Source organism: Lemur catta, chromosome 16 (assembly GCF_020740605.2).
Source record: "Lemur catta isolate mLemCat1 chromosome 16, mLemCat1.pri, whole genome shotgun sequence".
NCBI classification, from domain to species: domain Eukaryota; kingdom Metazoa; phylum Chordata; class Mammalia; order Primates; family Lemuridae; genus Lemur; species Lemur catta.
The window spans coordinates 41,336,709-41,356,519 of record NC_059143.1 but is presented as its reverse complement, the minus strand read 5'-3'; the positions used below and the strand labels follow the sequence as shown (position 1 = coordinate 41,356,519).

The 19,811-nt window shown below is 37.3% G+C and overlaps 1 protein-coding gene across 3 annotated transcripts in view; it reads left to right on the top strand.

Moving 5' to 3' along the window:
• Nucleotides 1–19,811, top strand: part of TXNL1 (thioredoxin like 1) — a 37,569-nt gene that overhangs the window by 1,690 nt on the left and 16,068 nt on the right. The window contains exons 1-3 of one of the 3 annotated variants that reach the window (XM_045527265.1): nucleotides 2,504–2,865; nucleotides 14,011–14,107; nucleotides 16,194–16,367. In XM_045527265.1, coding sequence (XP_045383221.1) covers nucleotides 2,768–2,865; nucleotides 14,011–14,107; nucleotides 16,194–16,367 — 369 coding nt within the window. In that variant the 5' untranslated portion in view covers nucleotides 2,504–2,767. Of the gene's footprint in view, nucleotides 1–2,503; nucleotides 2,866–14,010; nucleotides 14,108–16,193; nucleotides 16,368–19,811 lie in introns of those variants that run through there. The other 2 variants (XM_045527266.1, XM_045527267.1) reach the window with 2 other exon arrangements.

The window sequence follows — 19,811 nt, the reverse complement described above, 5'->3', positions numbered from 1 at the left end:
GGATTGAGTAGTGAGTAGAAAAGGTTTACTGTAGAGATGGGAACTGGATACACCACACAACTATGCTCTGGGTGGTAAGAGTAGGGGAGGAGAAAAATGGTAGTGTTTTTCAAACCAAAAGAGTTCTATTAGTATTAGGAAAGTGAAGTCTCTGGGTGTTCCTAATTAGTTGATAGTGTCTGGGCTTACCAGTTAGGTTAGTGCTAGGTGGCTGGAGGTAGTTCATGCTATAAGCATGGAAGTCCATGTAGGAATTATGACTTCCAAGTACCTCTGCTTCCTATGGGTACCTGCCTTGGGATTATAGTGGCCCCTGTCTCTGCCACATATGTGAAGTGCCCAAGTCAGGATTCTCTTGTCTGGTGAGGTCTGCACTAGCATCAGTAGACTAGGTGGCCAGGCCAGAGTTTCTCAATACCCTCATGCCACCAACAGCCAGCAATGATTTCTACTCTCAAGCCTAAAGAGACAAGAGAAGATAGTCTCTGGCATCCTTATGAGAAGAGGAAGACACCAGTACTTTGTGTATGTGTGTGTCCATACATGTGTGCACAGAGAAAAGGCCATGTGAAGACACAGTGAGAAAGCATGCAATTAAAAGTCCAAGAGAGGGGCCTCAAGAGAAACCAACCTGCCAGCACCTTGATTTTGGACTTCCCGTTTCTGGAACTGTGACAAATAAACTTCTGCTGTTTAAGCCACCCAGTGTGTGGTGTTCTGCTGTTACAGCAGCCCTAGCTGAGTAATACATCATTGTTTATAAACATCTTTTATTGAGTACCTTCTGTTTTGGCTCTTTATGTACATTATCCACTATAACCTTTAACCCTCATAATCCTAGAAAGCAGGTGTTATTAATCTAATTCTCACAGACAAGGAAGCTGAAGTTCAGAGAGGTTACTGCCATAAATTATAAGTAACAAAGATTCATTATGGGAATTTTTATTTGTCTATGAAAGCCATTACATTATGCTGATATTACATGAGAAAGGAATATAATTACTGTGCCTCTCGTCTGGCTGGGTACAGTTAAGAATAATTATTTTGTTTCTGCAGCACTTTTAGCCTTCTCTTTTCACACTTCTTGGGCTTCAACTATCACCCAATCTGATGACTTCCAAATCTGTAACTTTATCCTACTCCTTTTTCTTTAGTTTCAGACCCATCCTTCCCACTATCTACTGTACACTTCACGCAGATGTCCTACAGGCAGCTTAACTCATTAAAAAAAAGCTATGATTGAAATATTTGAGTTATCCTAGACCTCCTTTCTCTGTCATCTCACTAAATTGGTCCAACTGGTCACTAAACCAACGGTTTAGTGGTTTTAATCTTCTAATTGTTTCTCAAATACGTTCCTTCCTCTTCACTTCCACTGCAGCTGCTCTCCTAATTTAGTTCCTGGAGTACCACCGTAGCCCCCTTAACTGATCTCACTGCCTTCCATCCTCCTCATTGCTACCTTACAGCTTTTTCTAAAGACACTTATAATCACAGAATTGCCTTGCTGTGATTTTTCCACTGCCTTCATGATAAAATCAAAATGCCTTAGTCATGATCTGACCTCTACCGTCCTCTCAAATTTCATCTCCCCAGCTAAGTCCAAATAATTTGTAAACTAGCCTGATATTTTGAAAAGCCTGCTTCGACTTGAAATAATTAACAGAACCTACTTCACAGGGTTGTTGTGAGAAGTAAATGCGGTAGTATATAAAGAGAGCTTGTATCTTGCCTGGAACATAATGTGTTAAATATCACCTATTCTTATTATCTGCCCTCTCAACCCATGTATTTGCACCTGCTAACACCTTTGCTTGGAATTTCCCTATTATCTCTCACCATCTATCTAACTCCTTCCTTTTCAAGGTTGAACTCCGGGCTCACATTCCCAGCAAGTTTACCCGGCTCCACGCTCCCATCTCATTTGTCTCCACCGCTTCCTATTCAAACTTCTTTGTTACTGTAACTGTTGTTTGCGTCTGTCACTAGACTGTGAACTTCCTAAATTAGGGATGATGCCTTTATCTTTTTGGGCAAAACCTAAAGACAGGTACACGATACTTTCTGAACGACTGCACAGAGAGATATAATGAGATCTGTAAATAAACGTTCCTAAAGTCTATTTTACTTGTGCGCAATGACCCGCTCGGAATTCAGGACAAGACCACCCTCAAAGTACTTCCCGAGCGGGCCTTCTGACTTTAGGCAGCAACCATCAACCCCGGGGAAAAAGAAGGCCCCTTTTCGCTGTCCTAACCCAAAAAACTCGGTAAAAGCCGGAGGTGGAGCGGCGGGCGGCCTAGCAAACGCGGAGGAATACAGAAACGTTTGAAGCGCAGTCTGCGCCTGCACTTGTGACCGCTATACATCTGCGCCTGCGCCGCTCAAGGTAGCGCGAGGAAACTCAGTCGTGGGTGGGACTACGCTTCGCGTTTTAGGATTGGGCGACGGGAGCAAAAGCGGACGGCGCGGAAATGACGTCGAGGCGCGCAAGCGCCGGCGGCCCTGCCGCGCGGTGGCTGCTGGGTCCTGCTCATCTTCCTTTTCCTCGCCTTTCCCCTCCCCCCTCTCATCCCCGCCTCCTCGGCCGCTCCGCTCCCTGGCGTGACTCGGCACTGAGAGTCCGGGTTAGGAGACGCTGCTGTCGCCACCTCCTCTGTGCAGGCCTTAGCATTCCTGAGCTTCTCTCCTTCCTCTCCCGGGTCGTCTTCGCCTTCAATTTCGAAGCCAGTGGCGTCTCAGCCGCCCTACCTGGCTCTCTGTGAGGATGGTGGGAGTGAAGCCGGTCGGGAGCGACCCGGATTTCCAGCCAGAGCTCAGCGGCGCGGGCTCGAGACTCACCGTGGTCAAGTTCACCATGAGAGGGTGAGGCCAAGCCCGAGCCCCGGCGGCCCCGTCTGCCTTTCCGTGCTTTCCTTTCACTCTCTCCCGGTCCAGGTTCCCTTGCTTTCTCCTGCTCCAGAGTGTCCGCCGCTGGCCGAACTCCCAGGCCGCTGCCAGAATTAGGCCTCAGCTCTCGGTTGTGAGCCCCCATTTATGCACAGGGGGCTCCCTCGCGGGCACGGAGGCCTGACCGGCTCCCTTCGCCCAGTTCAGGAGATCCCCATCTGCCCTTCTTGAATTCTCAGACGAACTCTGCTCTTGGGGGTGGCCTGCCCCCTATTCCTTCCTGTCTGTGGGTGTCTCCCACAGACTCCTCTGTTTGCTCCTGACCCCTTCTTTCTGGGAGCCTGCTGTCATTTGCATCTTAGGATCTCTGAAAGCTCAATTTAGGGAACAGTTTGATTATTTTCACCACCTACATCTTTGTAAAGCTTTTAGATGATTCAGATGGGGCTGTCCAACTTACTTGCGTAATGCTTAGTCCTAAATTTCTGCGAATGCATTTTGAATTAAGTTAGTTAGGTCAGGATGCTTTTTAATTTTTTTAACCTATTTGTTCCTCCTTTGGTTAGTAATTTTGTAGCTTAGGCTCCCCCGTGTATGCTATTGTATCTGATTACACAAATTACGGTACGTATACGGTATATCACAGGTGGACAGGTAGACAGACGTCTGAGTTTGACCAGACCCCGTTTTTCATTTGGTGATTTAAGAGAACAGGGATCTTGAAACATGTTAGCTGTTTTTGGTACAACAAACCAACAAAATGTATAGGTCGCAGAGCTATACGTTTTGTGAGAGCGATATGTTGGAACTCAGCATTGAAAACCAAAATTTCCGCGAGTGTGTTTTTACAGATCTCCCCTTGTGTATGTAGGTACCTGGTTAGAAGGATTGGAGGTCTCCACCTGATTTACCATGACTCCCTGGCGCTATTTACGTATATGCCAACTTGTAGCAGCCTACTACTGATACGACTGTTTATGTAACATGCTCTGTTGTCCAAGTAACTGTAGAAATTAAGGCAATATTTTGAATCTCAGAGCAAAAAATGTAAATCCTAGCACATGATTCAGTAAATTTTGGGTATATAAATGGTGGCATTAGGATTGGATAATATTAGCAGATTCAGGGGTGCAGACAGAGGTGAAAACAAATTGGGACTTATTCTTGGACCTAGTTTCTCTTAAACAGAGTTGAAAAGACAGTATATTGGATTTAATAGGGTGGGTTAGTGTATTGATATTATATGTGAACTTTCACATTTATTAAATTGCAGAGGATAGATGATTATATTGTTATGATATATTTTCCCCCTTACCATAGCAGAGGGAGAGATGATAGATGATTAATAATTTATTGATTGAAGTGAGAAAAGTGGGGAAACTTTGCTACCAAGGAAACTCTTTTCCATTAATGGTGTGATGTCATTAAGGTATAATCACAGACATTGACTGATAAAGAACTGTGTTATTTACATTTAAAAAGATACTCTAATGGAATGAAAATTGTATTTTTGTAAAAACTTGCGGAAAATTAACATTTGGATTTAGAGAACTTGTAAGTTCAAAAGCATATTTAGGTTACATTTATAAATCTGGTCAGATTGTATTTGCCTTTAAAGTTTCTTGAACATGTTAGGCATTAATGTGTTCCCATCTGAACTCATTGTCAACAGGACCCCAGATTTACATATATGGGGGTCAGCATTAGACCCGCAAACAACTATATCCAGTAAAATCCTGTAAGAAACCTGGTAGATCAGAGTTAATACTGTCCCATTTTAGGCTAGGGGCATAGTTTTCGCCAGCACCTATTTCACTTCTTTTCCAACCCTGTTTCAAGCCTTATTTCTTATTTGCAACCTCCATACCTTATCTACCCTCAGTCTAAATTAATTTTGTTAAAGCAATATGTATTAAATAGATTGTTATTCTCCTTTTTAAGACTCTTCAGTGGCTCTCCAGAAAAATAGATGTAACATAAAATTGACCATTTTAACCATTTTTAGGTATACAAATCATTAGTATTAAGTATAGTCAGCTCTCTGTATCCCTCAGTTCTGTGCCTATGGATTCAATCAACTGTGGATCGAAAATATTTGGGGGAAAAAAATTGCATTTGTACTGACCATGTACAGACTTTTTTCCTTGTCTTTATTCCCTGTATTACCTAAACAGTACCATACAACAACTATTTACATAGCATCTTGTAGTTATTACCTAAACAATACAACAACTATTTACATAGCATTTACGTTGTATTAGGTATTATAAGTGTTCTAGAGAGTATTTAAAGTAGGCTAAATGCCTACTATGCCTAGTATCCCAAATACTATGCCATTGTGGGCATATGCACAATTTGGTAGCATTGGAAGTCCTGGAACCAGTCCTCCTTGGATACCAAGAGATGACTGTACATTCATTATGTTGTGCTACCATCACCACTATTTCCTAGAACTTTTTCATCATCCCAGACAGAAACTCTGCATCCATTATACACAATCTCCCTATCCCCACTTCTCCAGAGGGCCAAAACTGTACCCATTAAACCAGCAGTCCCCACCCAACCTTTTTGGCACCAGTGACCGGTGACATGAAGACGATTTTTCCACAGATTGGGGGAGGAGAGATGGTTTCAGGATGATTCAAACACTTTACATTTATTGTGCCCTTTATTTATTATTACATTGTAATATATAATGAAATAATTATATAACTCACCATAATGGCAGAATCTAATGCTGCCGCTGATTGTACAGGTGGTGAAGCTCAGGAGGTGATGCAAGTGACAGAGAGAGGCTGTAAATACAGCTGAAGCTTCTCTTGCTCTCCGACCTCTTGTGCTGCCTGGTTCCCAACAGGCCACAGACTGGTACCAGTCCTTGGACCAGGGGTTGGGGACCACAGCGTTAAACAATAACTTGCCCCTTCCCACCTGCCTCCTGGGTAACCACTACTCTACTTTCTGTCTCTATGAATTTGCCGATTTTAGGCACCTCATACAAGTGAAATAATAACAATATTTGTACTTTTGTTTTTGACTTATTTCATTTAGCATAATGTTTTCAAGGTTCATCCTTATTGTATCATGTATCAAAATTTCATTCCTCTTTATGGCTGTGTAAAATATTTCTTTGTATGTATATACCATATTTTGTTTATTCATGTGTGAATGAGCACTCAGGTTGTGTCCACCCTTGGCTATTGTGAATAATGCTGCTATGGACACTACTTTACTGGGATCTCTTTCTGAGTTTCCGCTTTTAATTCTTTTGGGTCCATACCTAGGAGAGGAATTGCTGAATTGTGTCGTAATTCTATGTTTAACTATTTGAGGAACTAGCAGACTGTTTTTCATGGTGGCTGTACCATTTTACATTCCCACCAGGAATGTAGGAGGGTTCCACTTTCTCCACATCCTAGCCAACACCTATCTTCCATTTTTTTTGATAATAGCCATCTGAATAGCTATCAAGCAATCTCATTGTGTTTTTGATTTGCATTTCTCTAAGGTTGTTGAGCATCTTTCCATGTACGTATTGGTCATTTGTGTGTTTTCTTTGGAGAAATGTCTATTCAAGTCTTTTGTCCATTTTTGAATTAGGTGGTTGGTTTCTGTGTTGTTCAGTTGTAGGAGTTGTTTATATATTCTGGATATTAATTCATTAGCATATATAATTTGCAAATTTTTTTTTCATTATGTGAGTTGCGTTTTCACTTTCTTGATGGTGTTCTTTGATGCACTATTTTTAAATTTTGATGAAGTCCAATTTATGTATTCTTTTGTTGCCTGTGCTTTTGTTATCATATTCAAGAAATTGTGAGATCCAATGAAGATTTCCTCCTATGTTTCCATCTAAAGGAGTTTTATAATTTTAGCTCTTAAGTTTAGATGTTTGATCTCTTTTAATACAGTTGATTTTGTTATATGGTGTGAGGTAGGGTCCAGTTCATTCTCTGGCATGTGGTTATCCAGTTATTCCAGCACCACTGGTTGACAACTGTGTTTTCCCCGTTGAATGGTATTGGCACCCTTCTCCAGGGTATTTTTTTTTCCTCCAGGCTGGAGTGCAGTGTTATGATCATAGCTCTCTATAGCCTCCTGGGCTCAAGGGATCCTCCCACCTCAGCCTTTCAGGTAGCTGGGATTATAAGTGTCAGGTTTCAGCCTGAAATGTCGGTTGTTAGGGCGCTTGGCGCTTGTGGCCAAAGAATGACCAGATGCACCAAAGTAAGGCAAGCACGAAAATGAGGTTTATTGAGGAGATAAATACAGGATTATAGAGCAAGAGCAAGGTATAGGTTTACGGAGTGTGATACATATGCCACAGATGATGACTGGACCCATTGTGACAGCAAAGGGAGAGCAAAAGAAGGACAAAAAAAAAAATGCCTGGTTATGGTCTGCACCTTACTTTATAGTGCCTGGATTGGGACCTCCCTGTGGGAACCACTTTGATTGGACAGTTGGGCTTGCGTGACTACTACACATGTGGGTTCTAGGTCACTCTCTGGACTGTATGCTGCTTGGCCCCTGGGCTAGAGTCCTCTGCATTGTTTTGCAGCTGATTGACAGATTCATAGGGTATCCCCCATCCCCTGACCTGCCTAGGTATGGCAGTTGCTCAGGAAGGGATTAAGGTGGGGCGGTGACCAAGATGGGGGCCTGGGGTCTACCCTTGACCACCTTCCCAGGTGGGGCAATTGCAACAAGGCAAGACACCCACTTTTCATCCCTAGGAGACCCAGAATCCCGGAGTCCCTTGTTATCTACCTAACATAAGCATGAGCCACCCCACCCGTTCAGAGTATTGTTTAAGGATTGAAATAATCAGCACTTATATATTGCTTAGTCTGTGTGAGGGGCTTGTTTAAGCACTTAGATTGACTCATTCGATCCTCAGAATAACCCTAAAAATTATCCCCATTTTACAATTGAGGAAATGGAGTCACAGAGATGTTAAATAACTTGTTTAAGGTCTCATTGGTGAATGCACTGTTTGAATTGTAAAATGCTGTTCTCGCTCTTTCCAGCCTAAGGAGAAAGAAAATGCAGGTTCATCTCTGTATCTGCACAGAACCTGACCATTTTTTATACATGTTGCCTTGAATGATTTAACTATAGCTCTCTTTGGAATTCCCTTCACTCTGGTATTATTATTCCTACCTATAAAATGGGACTAATAACTTGTAACTTATCCATATTGTTTAGAGAATGAAATTATATACATATGTGAATTATATATTGTAGTAATATTTTTAAAACAGGAGTCTCCAAATTGTTTCTTCTTAAATATGCCCAGATACGTCTCGATTGTTATAAGCACTGACAGTTTTGTTGTTAAGGTTTGTGGGTAAACTGTTAAAAGAATATACATTTCTCCCCCATTAAACAGTATGAGTGATTTTAATCTTGAATTAATGAATGTTTTATTTTTGTAGATAATGGTTACCACATACTCAGTTTTCTTAAAGCGGGCATTTGTAGTTGGTTAGGTGTTATTGTTACCATCCTGGAAGGATGTCAGTGTATATTAGGATATTGAATTCTGATAGTTATTAGAGCTTGTCCAAATAATACATTAATTGCATAACATTAATTACATATTGCAAGATTGCCATGGACTGAAGGTGGTTTATGGAATTACAGAGTTAGCAGGCCCAGTAGTTTGTGGGAACCAGGCAGATAGTGAATGAAGTAGGTAGCTGTAAGAGAGAGGCATGTTGAAGCTTTTGTTTAAGTAAACTTTTTATTGAACTATAAACATGTATACAAAAATATGCAAGAAATAAGATCATTACCAGCACCCCAATCTCTCCTCAGCTTCCTGGCTTCTTCGCATTACTCTTGAGTTCAAACACTACAGATTAGGTTTGCCTAGATTTGTACTTTATACAAATAGAATCATACAGTATTGTAGTCTGTCTGGCTGCCCTTCAAAAGCATATAAATAGTTTAATTTTGGTGATTAATTTAGAAATAACAATGAAAGGCACTGTGTAGATCACTGTTAGATCAAATTCTAACTTAGTACTCAGTTGTTCTTGGAAGTTATAAAGCTTAAATATGGTGACGTGAGTTTAAGGATTTTGTGCATGCATAACATGTAGTAGGTGCCCAGTGAATGCTAGCTATTTTATGTAAGTAATAGGACCAGTTATATTAATAATTATGTCTGCCCACTAGTAAATACAGTATTTCAAAATTGCTTGTTTTTTTTTCCCCACAGTATTTGTTAATTTTTTGTTATCAAGAGGAACTATTCCTTAACCCACATATTCATGTTTCATAGCTCAGGAACACAGGTCAGTGACAAACTTCTATGTATTTCAACCCAAAGAAACTCTTTGTGTTAATATTTCAGAATCACTTGGCACTCTGAAAGATACCAGTCTTCCTCATCTCCTCAAAATCTTTCATGGAATCATAATTTCTGTAGAAATCTACATATGCCTTCTATCTTGGTTCAGCCACAATGAACTTATAGAGAGCTGCATCCCCCAGGGATACAACAAATGCTCTAGAAGGCCACATATTTGAGGTTTCATCAAAGCACTGGAAGCCATGGTAGTTACTGTCCTTGATAGATATGTCAACCTCAGGACGTGTTTCCTAGCTGATGGAGAAATGAACTGTTGAAATTGCTTATTTTAAAGTTATACTATGCAGGAAAAAAAAAATCTTTTAACTATGGCTTTAGAAAACACATTTCCTTTATCCATTTACCAGCTGTATGTGTTTATATAAGTTATTGTTCAAGATAGAACACTGGCTACTGTAGCAAATAGGAACAGTTAGCAAGTTCATGAAATAGAATTTATATGATGACTGTAAAGAAAAATCTTATTTATTAATAAGAACCTAATGTAGTGCTTTCAAAGAAAGCTTTAGGAATTGACTATTCTGGTTGTAGCCGTGTCACTAACTAGGGTTTTTTGTCTGGGGCATGTTATTTAACTTTTCTGTTCTTCAGTTCTTACCAGGTAATTGTGTTAGGTTACATCAGTTTTAAACTTTCAGTTCTGTGGGTTTAGTTCTTTATGTATTGTAGAAGGCTAAGGGTTTGCCTGCTGTATTCTCTTTCTCTCAAAAAGCATAAGGTCAAAATCCTTCTTACATATCCATTTTGTATATTGGGCTGAAAAGATAAACTTTCAGCCAAAGAGAATGTTCAGAGTAGGTTTTTGTTCATTTCTAAACTTCTGAACTAGATGATCTCTGAACTCATTTACAACAAGGTCAAAATCCTGTATTGTTCTAAGGGCTGCCAATCAAAAAAGTATAATTGTGAAACTAGGTGCATAATACTTTAGAGCTGGGAAAGATCTTTGGAGAATCTAGTCCTCATTTTATACAGAGAAATCAGGTGACTTGTTCATGATCTCAGCTAATGGAAATTTGTTTACCCTTGCATGTTAATGTTAAGGAATGTAAACATCTTATTTAAATAACATCAATTTATTTGAATGATTGTATTGTGAAAATATGCTGCTGTATATGTTTGTGCTTCTCTGCTCAATGACTTATTTTGACTTTTGACTAAAGTTTCAACCTATATTGGCTAATTAAACTAAGGATCTAAATAAGGTTATGTCTTGAAAGGAAACAGTTATTTGCAAGGTAATCGTTATTTTAGTCTGTTCAGCTACAAGATGTGTTTCTTTAACATCAATTAATGCATTCGTGGTTGGTGAATAGAGAGTTGATATCATTATAACGTGGAAGTTTTGTTGGTTCATATGTGATTTTTCCTAGGTAGTGAAGATCAAAAATAGAAATAAGACCTTTGGCTGGAAGGAGAAAAGCTCTGAGCCACACAGATGAATTCCCTTTTGTGTTTATTTTCAGAAAGTTTATTAAAATTAAGTATCAGCACCAGCAACTAGCACTTGTTCCCCAGAAGGGTTCATTTTCATCATTGCATTTCCTCCTGTCCCTACCTTAATGACAGCTCCACTGGCTCAGATTGCCACTTCCATCTGCATTGTCAGAACACCTGTAAGCATAATTTCCACTTGATGGTTTTTGTTCATTCAAATTATCCCCTAAGGTAGCCTCCAGATCTGAACCACCTGCTTCGATGTCCATCTATTTCCTGAGTCCTAGTTACTGTTTTTTTTCCTTAGTGATCCTGTTACAGTTACATTGGTTTCAAGTGGTTTGCCTCAATCTTATTTTTCCCATAAATCCTTTTATTTTGAGTGAATGCTTTTGCAGAAGGGTGGTTTTCAGGAGTGAGTATGTTGTATTACAGCATAAATACCTGTGTCATTTGTGACACCTGTTTAAATGCAGTTAGTGTTAAATTCTCTACTGTTAACTTATTTAAATATTTTTAAATAAAAATACCTGCCATCATGAAAAAGCAAAGGATGCAGAATTAGGATACTTAAAAGTCTTCCCTAAGCTCTCTTCCTTTTCCAGTCCCACTTTGCAGAAGTAATTAATGGTAACTGTTTATTATGTCCTGCCAGACTTTCTTTTGTTTGTTTTTTCTATGTGTTTCCCACCTCCACCCCCCTGCCCCCTTTTTTGAGATGTGATCTTGCTATGTTGCCCAGGCTGGAGTGCAGTAGCTATTCACTGGCGTGATCATAGGTCAGTGCAACCTTGAATTCCTGAGCTCAAGTGATCCTCTGGCCTCAGCCTCCCAAGTAGCTGAGACTACATGCTCAGCTCTGCCTAACTTTTTAGTATACATTTACATATATACATAGTTTTAAAGTGTGATCATGGAGAATATTTTATCAGGAGATCTCTTTTCCCAAACACTACAAATTATCCCCTGGTGTGGATGTGTTATAACTTTTAAAACTATTTTTTCATTGATTGCCATTGAGATTATCTCTAACTTTTTACTATTATAAACATGTTACATTGAACTTCCTTATTCTACATAGTTTCATTATGTGAATGACCATAATTAATTTACCCATTCTATTGATAAGAATTTGGTTAATTTCTAGTTTTTGACTATTAGAAATATTACTACTACTAATATTTTTTCAAATGCCTTAAGTTGAACATTTCTGTTGGGTGTATCTCCCAGGAATTCCTATAGATCTAGCTTTACCACAGTTCGTTTTTTTTCCCCCAAAATGGTTATACCAGCGTGTACTGTCACTAACAGTATATAAAAGTTTAGTTGCTCCACATTCTTGACAATACTTCATTCTTATTTTCTTATTTTAACTATTTTGGTAGAGTTGGTTTTAATTTGCACTTCCCTGGTTTCCTTAGTGACTAATGAAGTAGAATGCCTTTTCTACTTCATAGAAAGTTTTTGACTATTTACTTATTTATTGACTGGATAACCTCATTTGTCAAGTACCTATTCAAGAGTTTATCCATTTTTCTTTTGGGTCTCAATCTTTTTTTTTTTTTTTTTTTGAGACAGAGTCTCACTCTGTTGCCTAGGCTAGAGTGCCATGGCATCAGCCTAGCTCACAGCAACCTCAAACTCCTGGGCTCAACTGATCCTCCTGCCTCAGCCTCCCAAGTAGCTGGGACTACAGGAATACGCCACCTTGCCCAGCTCACTTTTTCTATGTATTTTTAGTTGTTTAGATAATTTCTTTCTATTTTTTAGTAGAGACGGGGTCTCACTCTTGTTTAGGCTGGTCTCAAACTCCTGACCTTGAGCGATCCTCCCACCTTGGCCTCCCAGAGTGCTAGGATTACAGGCATGAGCCACTGCGCCAGGCCTGGGTCTCAGTCTTGTTAATGATTTCTAGGAGTTCTTTACATATTAGAGGTGTAAATCCTTTGATATGTTTTGTTTTGTAAATGTTTTTTTCCCACTCTTTTAATGGCATTATTTGACAAATAAAAGATTTTAATATCATCTAGTTTATAAAATATATTCTAATATGATAATCCTTTTCATTTGGTTTAGTGCGTTTTGTGTTCTGTTTAATAAATTTTTGCATAGTTCAAGTATTTGAAAGTGTGTTCTGTATCTTTTCCTAAAACCCTTATTGTTTTACCTTTTACATTTAGCTCTACAATCCACCTGGAATTGGTTTTTTTTGGTATGGTATAAGGTAGGGGACAAGATGCATTTTTTTCATATATGACCATCCATTTGATCCAGCACTAGTTATTGAAAAGACTGCCCTTTCCCCACTGCACTGCTGTGTCAAGTTTTTCATAAATCAGCATACTGTATGTGGGGTGGGGCTGTTTCTGGACTGTTCTTTTTACATGTTTGTTTATCCTTGTACCAGTACTATGTACTCCTAATTAATAAAGTTTTGTAATAGTTCTTAATATCTGGTAACGTATTTTCTTCAGCTTTGATTCTCAAAATGGCTTGGGGTCTCCTTGGTATTTCCCTATTAATTTTACAATTTAAATTTGTAACTTTATACAATAAAACCTGCTGGGATTTTATATCCATGTTAAAGATCAAATTGAGAACTGATATCTTGGCAGCACTGAGTTTTCCAATCCATAGGCATAGCATATTCCTGCCATTTGTTTAGGTTTTCTTTAATTTCTCTCAATGAGAACAAGGATGGAAGACTTAACACTATCAGACATGAAGACTTTATATACATATAAATTATATATAACATTAAAATTAAAATATATTAAAATTATATGTATTTTTTTACTGTTTTTTTTTTTGTTTGTTTGGTTGGTTTTTGTTTTTTTTTTTTTTTTGGAGACAGAGTTTGACTCTATCACCCTAGGTAGAGTGCAACGTAGGTCACTGCAGCCTCAAACTCCTGCTCTCAAGCAATCCTCCTGCCTCAGCTTCTAGAGTAGCTGGGACTATAGGCACATACCATGACGCCTGGCTAATTTTTCTATTTTAAGTAGAGACGGGTCTCGAACTCCTGAGCTCAAGCAATCCTCCTGCCTCGGCCTCCCAGAGTGCTAGGATTACAGGCATGAGCCACTGCGCCCAGCCTGACTTAATATGTTAATAATATGTGTACTTATTAATGCAGTGTGGTTTTGATACAAGTGTATATAAATAACCCAGTGGAAAAGACTGGACAATTGAAAGCCAGGAGTATCAGTGTGTGTTTTATGTTTTAATTGAAAAATGTTTTAGAGTTTAAATTAGTGTAATCTTTGGTGTTATTTTACTTAATGTCTCTTTTCTCATTTTCACAGGTGCGGACCATGTTTGAGGATTGCCCCAGCATTCAGTTCTATGAGTAATAAATATCCACAGGCTGTTTTCTTGGAAGTAGATGTACATCAGTGTCAAGTAAGGGAGAGGAGTCCTTTTTTTCTTTTTAATTTACTTTCAGATCATTTTGAAATCTAACATTAATATCCTTCATTTATGTCTTTATGCACATAGTATTTATTCCTTTGAAGATAGGAAGGTGTTATGTTGACATGATTATTACAGATGTCATGGCTACATTAGTTAAGAAGGGTAGCACATTATTAATTGCTTCAGGTTTGTATTAATATCCTTCTGATATAAAATTAATGTGACGTTTAACTAATAGGTCACCTGGCAGTTCTGTGTTTTACTTTCTTTGTTTATCTTTTGCAACTTTAGAATTATATCTTATATTACTGAGCCATTGGCTGATTGTAGAGCCATGGCAAGGAATTCTTGGTAATAGTTTGTTTTGAATTGATTGGTTTATAATCTTATCTCCAAAGCTACATACTGAGCAGAAACTTTAAAATGTTGATTAGCCACACTGTTATAGGTAAATTGCCCAGATTACTTAGGTGAAATGGTATGTCACAGTTTTATATTTGCATATGTAGAAATGTGATCTTTGTTACATTTCTGAATGTGGAAAAAGTTTTAAAATATTATGTAGTTTGTTAGTAGTTTGGTGATTTGGTGTGAACCCTTCATTACATGTTTATGTTTCAGTACTTATGTCACATGTTATTGGACTGCATCACTAGCCCTTAGTTTAAATTCACTATCTCTTATCTGAAAATACTTTCTTCTGTAGCTTTGCTGGCTGTTATGGTAGCCAGGAGCTACATGTGGTCACTGAGCACTGTAAATGTGGCAAATCCAAATTGAGATAGGCTGAAAGTATAAAATACACATCAGATTTTAAGGTCTTAATATGAAAGAAAAAATGTAAAATATTGCATTATCTTTCTATGTTGGTTATGTTGAAAATGCATGTATTAGGTTCATTAGTATTACTAAAATTGATTTTAATCATTCTTTTTACTAGAAACTTTTTTTTTTTAAGAGGGCAGCAGTGTGTGTGAGACAGTGTCTTGCTCTGTTGCCTGGGCTAGAATGCAGTGGCGTCATTATAGCTCACTGCAGCCTCAAACTCCTGGGCTCAAGCAATCTTCCTCCTTTGCCTCCCAAGTACCCAGGACTATAGGCATGTACCACCACACCTGGCTAATTTTTTTAATTTTTTTTAGAGATGGGGTCTTATTTGTTGCCCAGGCTGTTCTCAAACTCCAAAACTCAAGCAGTCCTCCTGTCTCAACCTCCCAAAGTACTGGGATTACAGGTGTGAGCCGCCATGCCAGGCCAAATACTAGAAAATTTAAAATTGCGTGTGTAGCTCACATGTGTCTTACATTATATTTCTTTTGGATAACACTTTTCTAAAAGGTCAATCATAGTTTTTTCAATTATGAGGCTTAGAGAAGACATTCTTGTGTTATCTTTACATTCTTTTTCTTTAAACAAGATAGCTGTGCCTTTTCATAGTATATGAATATGTAAGGTGACACATTTACTTTATTGTTTATACTTGTCATGAAAAGTTTAAACCAGAATACTCAATGGTTATTAGGTAATTTCCATTCAGTAGTTAGTCTCATTAAATTGTGGATCTAGGGCAGAATTTGATGGATGACCAGATGTTATTTCTGTAAGAGTAAAAATTGGGTGAGGGTTGCAGTACAGAAAATACTACCTAGTTTTCACTGGCAGACTGGCTACTGTTTTTCAGATGTATGCTTTTTCCTAATTGCAGTGGTTTGTGTTGACTTATCAATACCCTTCTTGGTTACTCCTGAGAAATACTCTGTAATTGTGAGAAAGCTGTCTAGTATAAAGCGCAGTTTCTATATTGGAAGCTAGTTGTTATATGGGATGGAGTATTTACCAGTAAAACTGATAAAAATGTAGGGGATATTCATTGTGGGTATAAAGGAAATATATCTATGCCTCAATAGGAACTCTCTTAGGAATAGGCCTGCTTTTTCTTAAATAACAATTGAGAATACAGTATTTTATGTATTTAGTTCATGCTTGTGATATTTAACTTCCATAAAGGTATAGAATGAATATTCAGAATGGTTTAAGATTTAATTCATAATACTGTCTAACTTGCCAATTCTAGGGAACAGCTGCCACCAATAATATATCTGCAACACCTACGTTTTTGTTTTTCCGAAACAAAGTAAGAATTGATCAATATCAAGGAGCAGATGCTGTGGGATTAGAAGAAAAAATCAAGCAGCACTTAGAAAATGACCCTGGAAGCAATGAGGACACAGACATTCCAAAAGGCTATGTATGTAGACTAAAAAGTGAAATCATGATATTTTATACCTGTCATTATTTGGTTAAAATGAAATTGATTATGTTTTCATGTTTTTTTCTCTTATTAGTTCAGAATGCTTTCAAATAAGAACTTTCAAACTGAATTTATTAGCTGACTGTTGAGTTTTGTTGTGTGTATGTGTTAATCGTAATATCATAACCCATTTTTTCTAAATTTTTTCTAATTTTCTTTGCCATTTGTTTTTTATCTGCTTTTTGAACGATTTTGATAGCCATTTTTAAGTGCTTGTTTTATACTTTTTTTCATAAAAAGTGAAGAAATGTGCATTGGAAAAATTTTCTGCTGTTTGATAATTATGTAAAATAACTTATAAATTTTATTTTATTTTGTAAATTTCATTTATTTATTTTTTTGAGACAGAGTCTGGCTCTATTGCCCAGGCTGGAGTGCAGTGGCAAGATCATAGCTCACTGCAGCCTTGAACTCCTGGGCTCAAGCAGTCCTCTTGCCCAGCCTACTGAGTAACAAGGACTACAGGCTTGTGCCACCATGCCCAGCTATTTTTTAAAAAAATTTTTGTAGAGATGGGGTCTTGCTATGTTGCCCAGGTTGGTCTTGAACTCCTGGCTCAAGTGATCCTCCCACCTCAGCCTCCCAAAGTGCTGGGATTATGGGCATGAGCCACACCACTCCCCGCCTGACTTGTAAATTTTAGTTACCACCATTATATACTGAACTCCCTTTGCTGCCACTCACTTCCTATAGTTTTCTCTTATCTTTTTAAATGTATCCCTCTTTTCTGGTACTCTATGTTTAAGAAAAGGTCTAATTATTTTGTTTTTTAGAATCAAATGTGACTTTAGTGTCACATGTGTTATCCTAAGTTTTAAGAGTAAGTTATCATTCTAAATAACAACCTGAGGACTTAAGAACTTAAAGAATAGTGTTTGAAAACTACATAGTATGAATAGTTATAATGCAGCATCTTTATCATTTGAGAGCTATTCAGGAAGGAATCAAAATCCAGAAGTAGTATTTCATGGTAGCAGGTTTGTTTATACAAATTGGTAAATCCTGCATACTAAAATACACATATTTCTTAATTTTTCTGGTTAAAAAGTTATTGCACTGGCAGATCAAAGAATGAATTTTTTAAAAATGTTACCTCACATTAAAGCTAATATATTAAACACTATATATCAAATATATTAAGCAGATCTGTGTCTTGGGGCTACAAATCCTTTCTGTAAGTCCTTTAAATTCATGTTGGATAAAGAGAAATGACAGTATAGTTAATAGATTCTTTTTATATATAGGTAGTGGGGTGTCAAAAAGTGTCATAATGTGACACTGGCATTAATTAAAGTTAGGGAAGTACAATTAGTATTTATTTAAAATAGACCTATAATTAGAAGTTGTTATATCCAACTAGAAAGAATGGACATGTCATTTAAGTCAGGGTTGTGGCACCTTTTGGAAAATTTTGGAAATTATTTAGCATGTAAACTATTGCATTTGCATCTTTGCATTTTTTTCCTTTATTACTGAGGGTCTTTGCATGAAAATGTGTTACGAGCACAGCAGTCTTGATGCTTAGCTACAGGGATACTTTATACATCAGCTAAGAATGATATCAATGTTTTGGCCTCAGGTAGGAAACAAGCAGGAAAATGTGAAGTTTTAAGAAATAAAAATTTAGCTTTCATGCAAATGTTATGGATAAAATATGAAAAGCTGTTATAAAAACATTTACATTTTTTTCCATCTGGTGTCCATCAAGACGTTAAAGTTTAGAACTGTTTACATCTTATAGCATTATTAAGTATTTAAAACTGATAAGGTCTTCCCAAGAATATCATTGTTCTTAGAACACAGGTAGAAGCCTGATGGGAGTAAGAGTCACTTGATGAAAACCTTTGCCTTAAGTAGATTTAACTATAAGCATTGCAGAAATATGTTGACAATCTTTTATAAAATTGTGGATTTTTTGGAATAAAGAGTTTCAGTCATTATTTTTTTTAACACCCAGAGGCTATGTAATTATTGATTTTATACATCCTTTTGTTTTAAAACTCTTGATTTGACTGGGGCCAAATTAAGAAAGTATGAGAAATCTTTTAAAAATTCTTAAGAGTGAGTAATTTGAATTCACTCTAATTTAAAAAGAGAACTATGTGTATCTGTTTAGGGGGTTTAAGATATTGCAAAAGATGTAGGTATGATACTGAAAAGGTAGAAAATCATAATAGATTATTATTCAGAAGTGAGTGTGTGATAGCCTGTGACTTTTTGTTGATAATAATTGTGCATATTTATGGGGTACATATGTATTTTGATAACATGCATATGCTGTGTGATGACCAAATCAGGAGAAGTGATTTGGGATATCCATCATGTCAGACATTTATTATTTCTTGGTGTTGAGAACATTTCCTTCTAGCTATTTTGAAATAAATAATAAATTATTAATTGTAGTCACCCTACTATGCATAAGAACTTTTAGTTTTTAAAAATGTTTATTGAAGTTTGGAAAAATTTAAAACATTATATCTTTTCTCACCCACATTTGCTAAGAGTAGATCATACATAATACAGCTTCACATAGCTGCCCCCCATCCCCATGCCCACTAAATCAAGTCTTCCTCTCTCTAAAAGTTTGAATCCTTGCCACTCTTGAAATGAACTTATGCTGGTTTGTCTTCTGAATCTTTAGGCTTGTTAGTGTATTTCAACATACTAGACCTCTGAACTATGGGTTTTAGTCTACAAATTTGTCAACATTCATCAAAATAAAATCAAACTTTATTATATAACCTGAATTTGTGCAGTAAGAAGACAAACCTTTCCTGAGCCACGAACTTGGAAAGGTTTTGCTAACTCCTATGTTTCTTATGTTGGATTTTCTTCCCTCCCAACAAAACAGAATGAAACTTATTTTTTTAAAAAAGTCCACAGAATAGTATAACAGACCATGTATACCCCTCACCTGTGGTCATCGATTGTAAATATTTGGCTGTTTTTATTCTATTTACTTTTATCTTTTGCAGAATCATTTATAAGTACATGATGTATATTGTGATAGTTCATCTTTAAATATTTAAGCATATAGTTCCTAAGGACAAGAATATTTTCCTATATAACCAAGATACTGTTATCACTCCAACAAATTGAATACTGATACAATATCTCTAATTTCCTACATTCAGATTGTCTTAATTATTACCAAAATGTCCTTCCCCATATAGTAGGATCAAATTAAGAATCATGCACTGTATTAAGTTGTCAGCTCTCTTTCATGTTTAGTCTGGAAACTTTTCTCTGCTTTTTTTTTCTTTTATGATTGTGCTTTTTGAAAGTCTAATCCAGTGCCAGTCTAATAATATGGTAGTTACTAGGCACATGTGTCTGTTGAACATTAGTTATATGACTAGTGCAATTGAGGAACTGAATTTT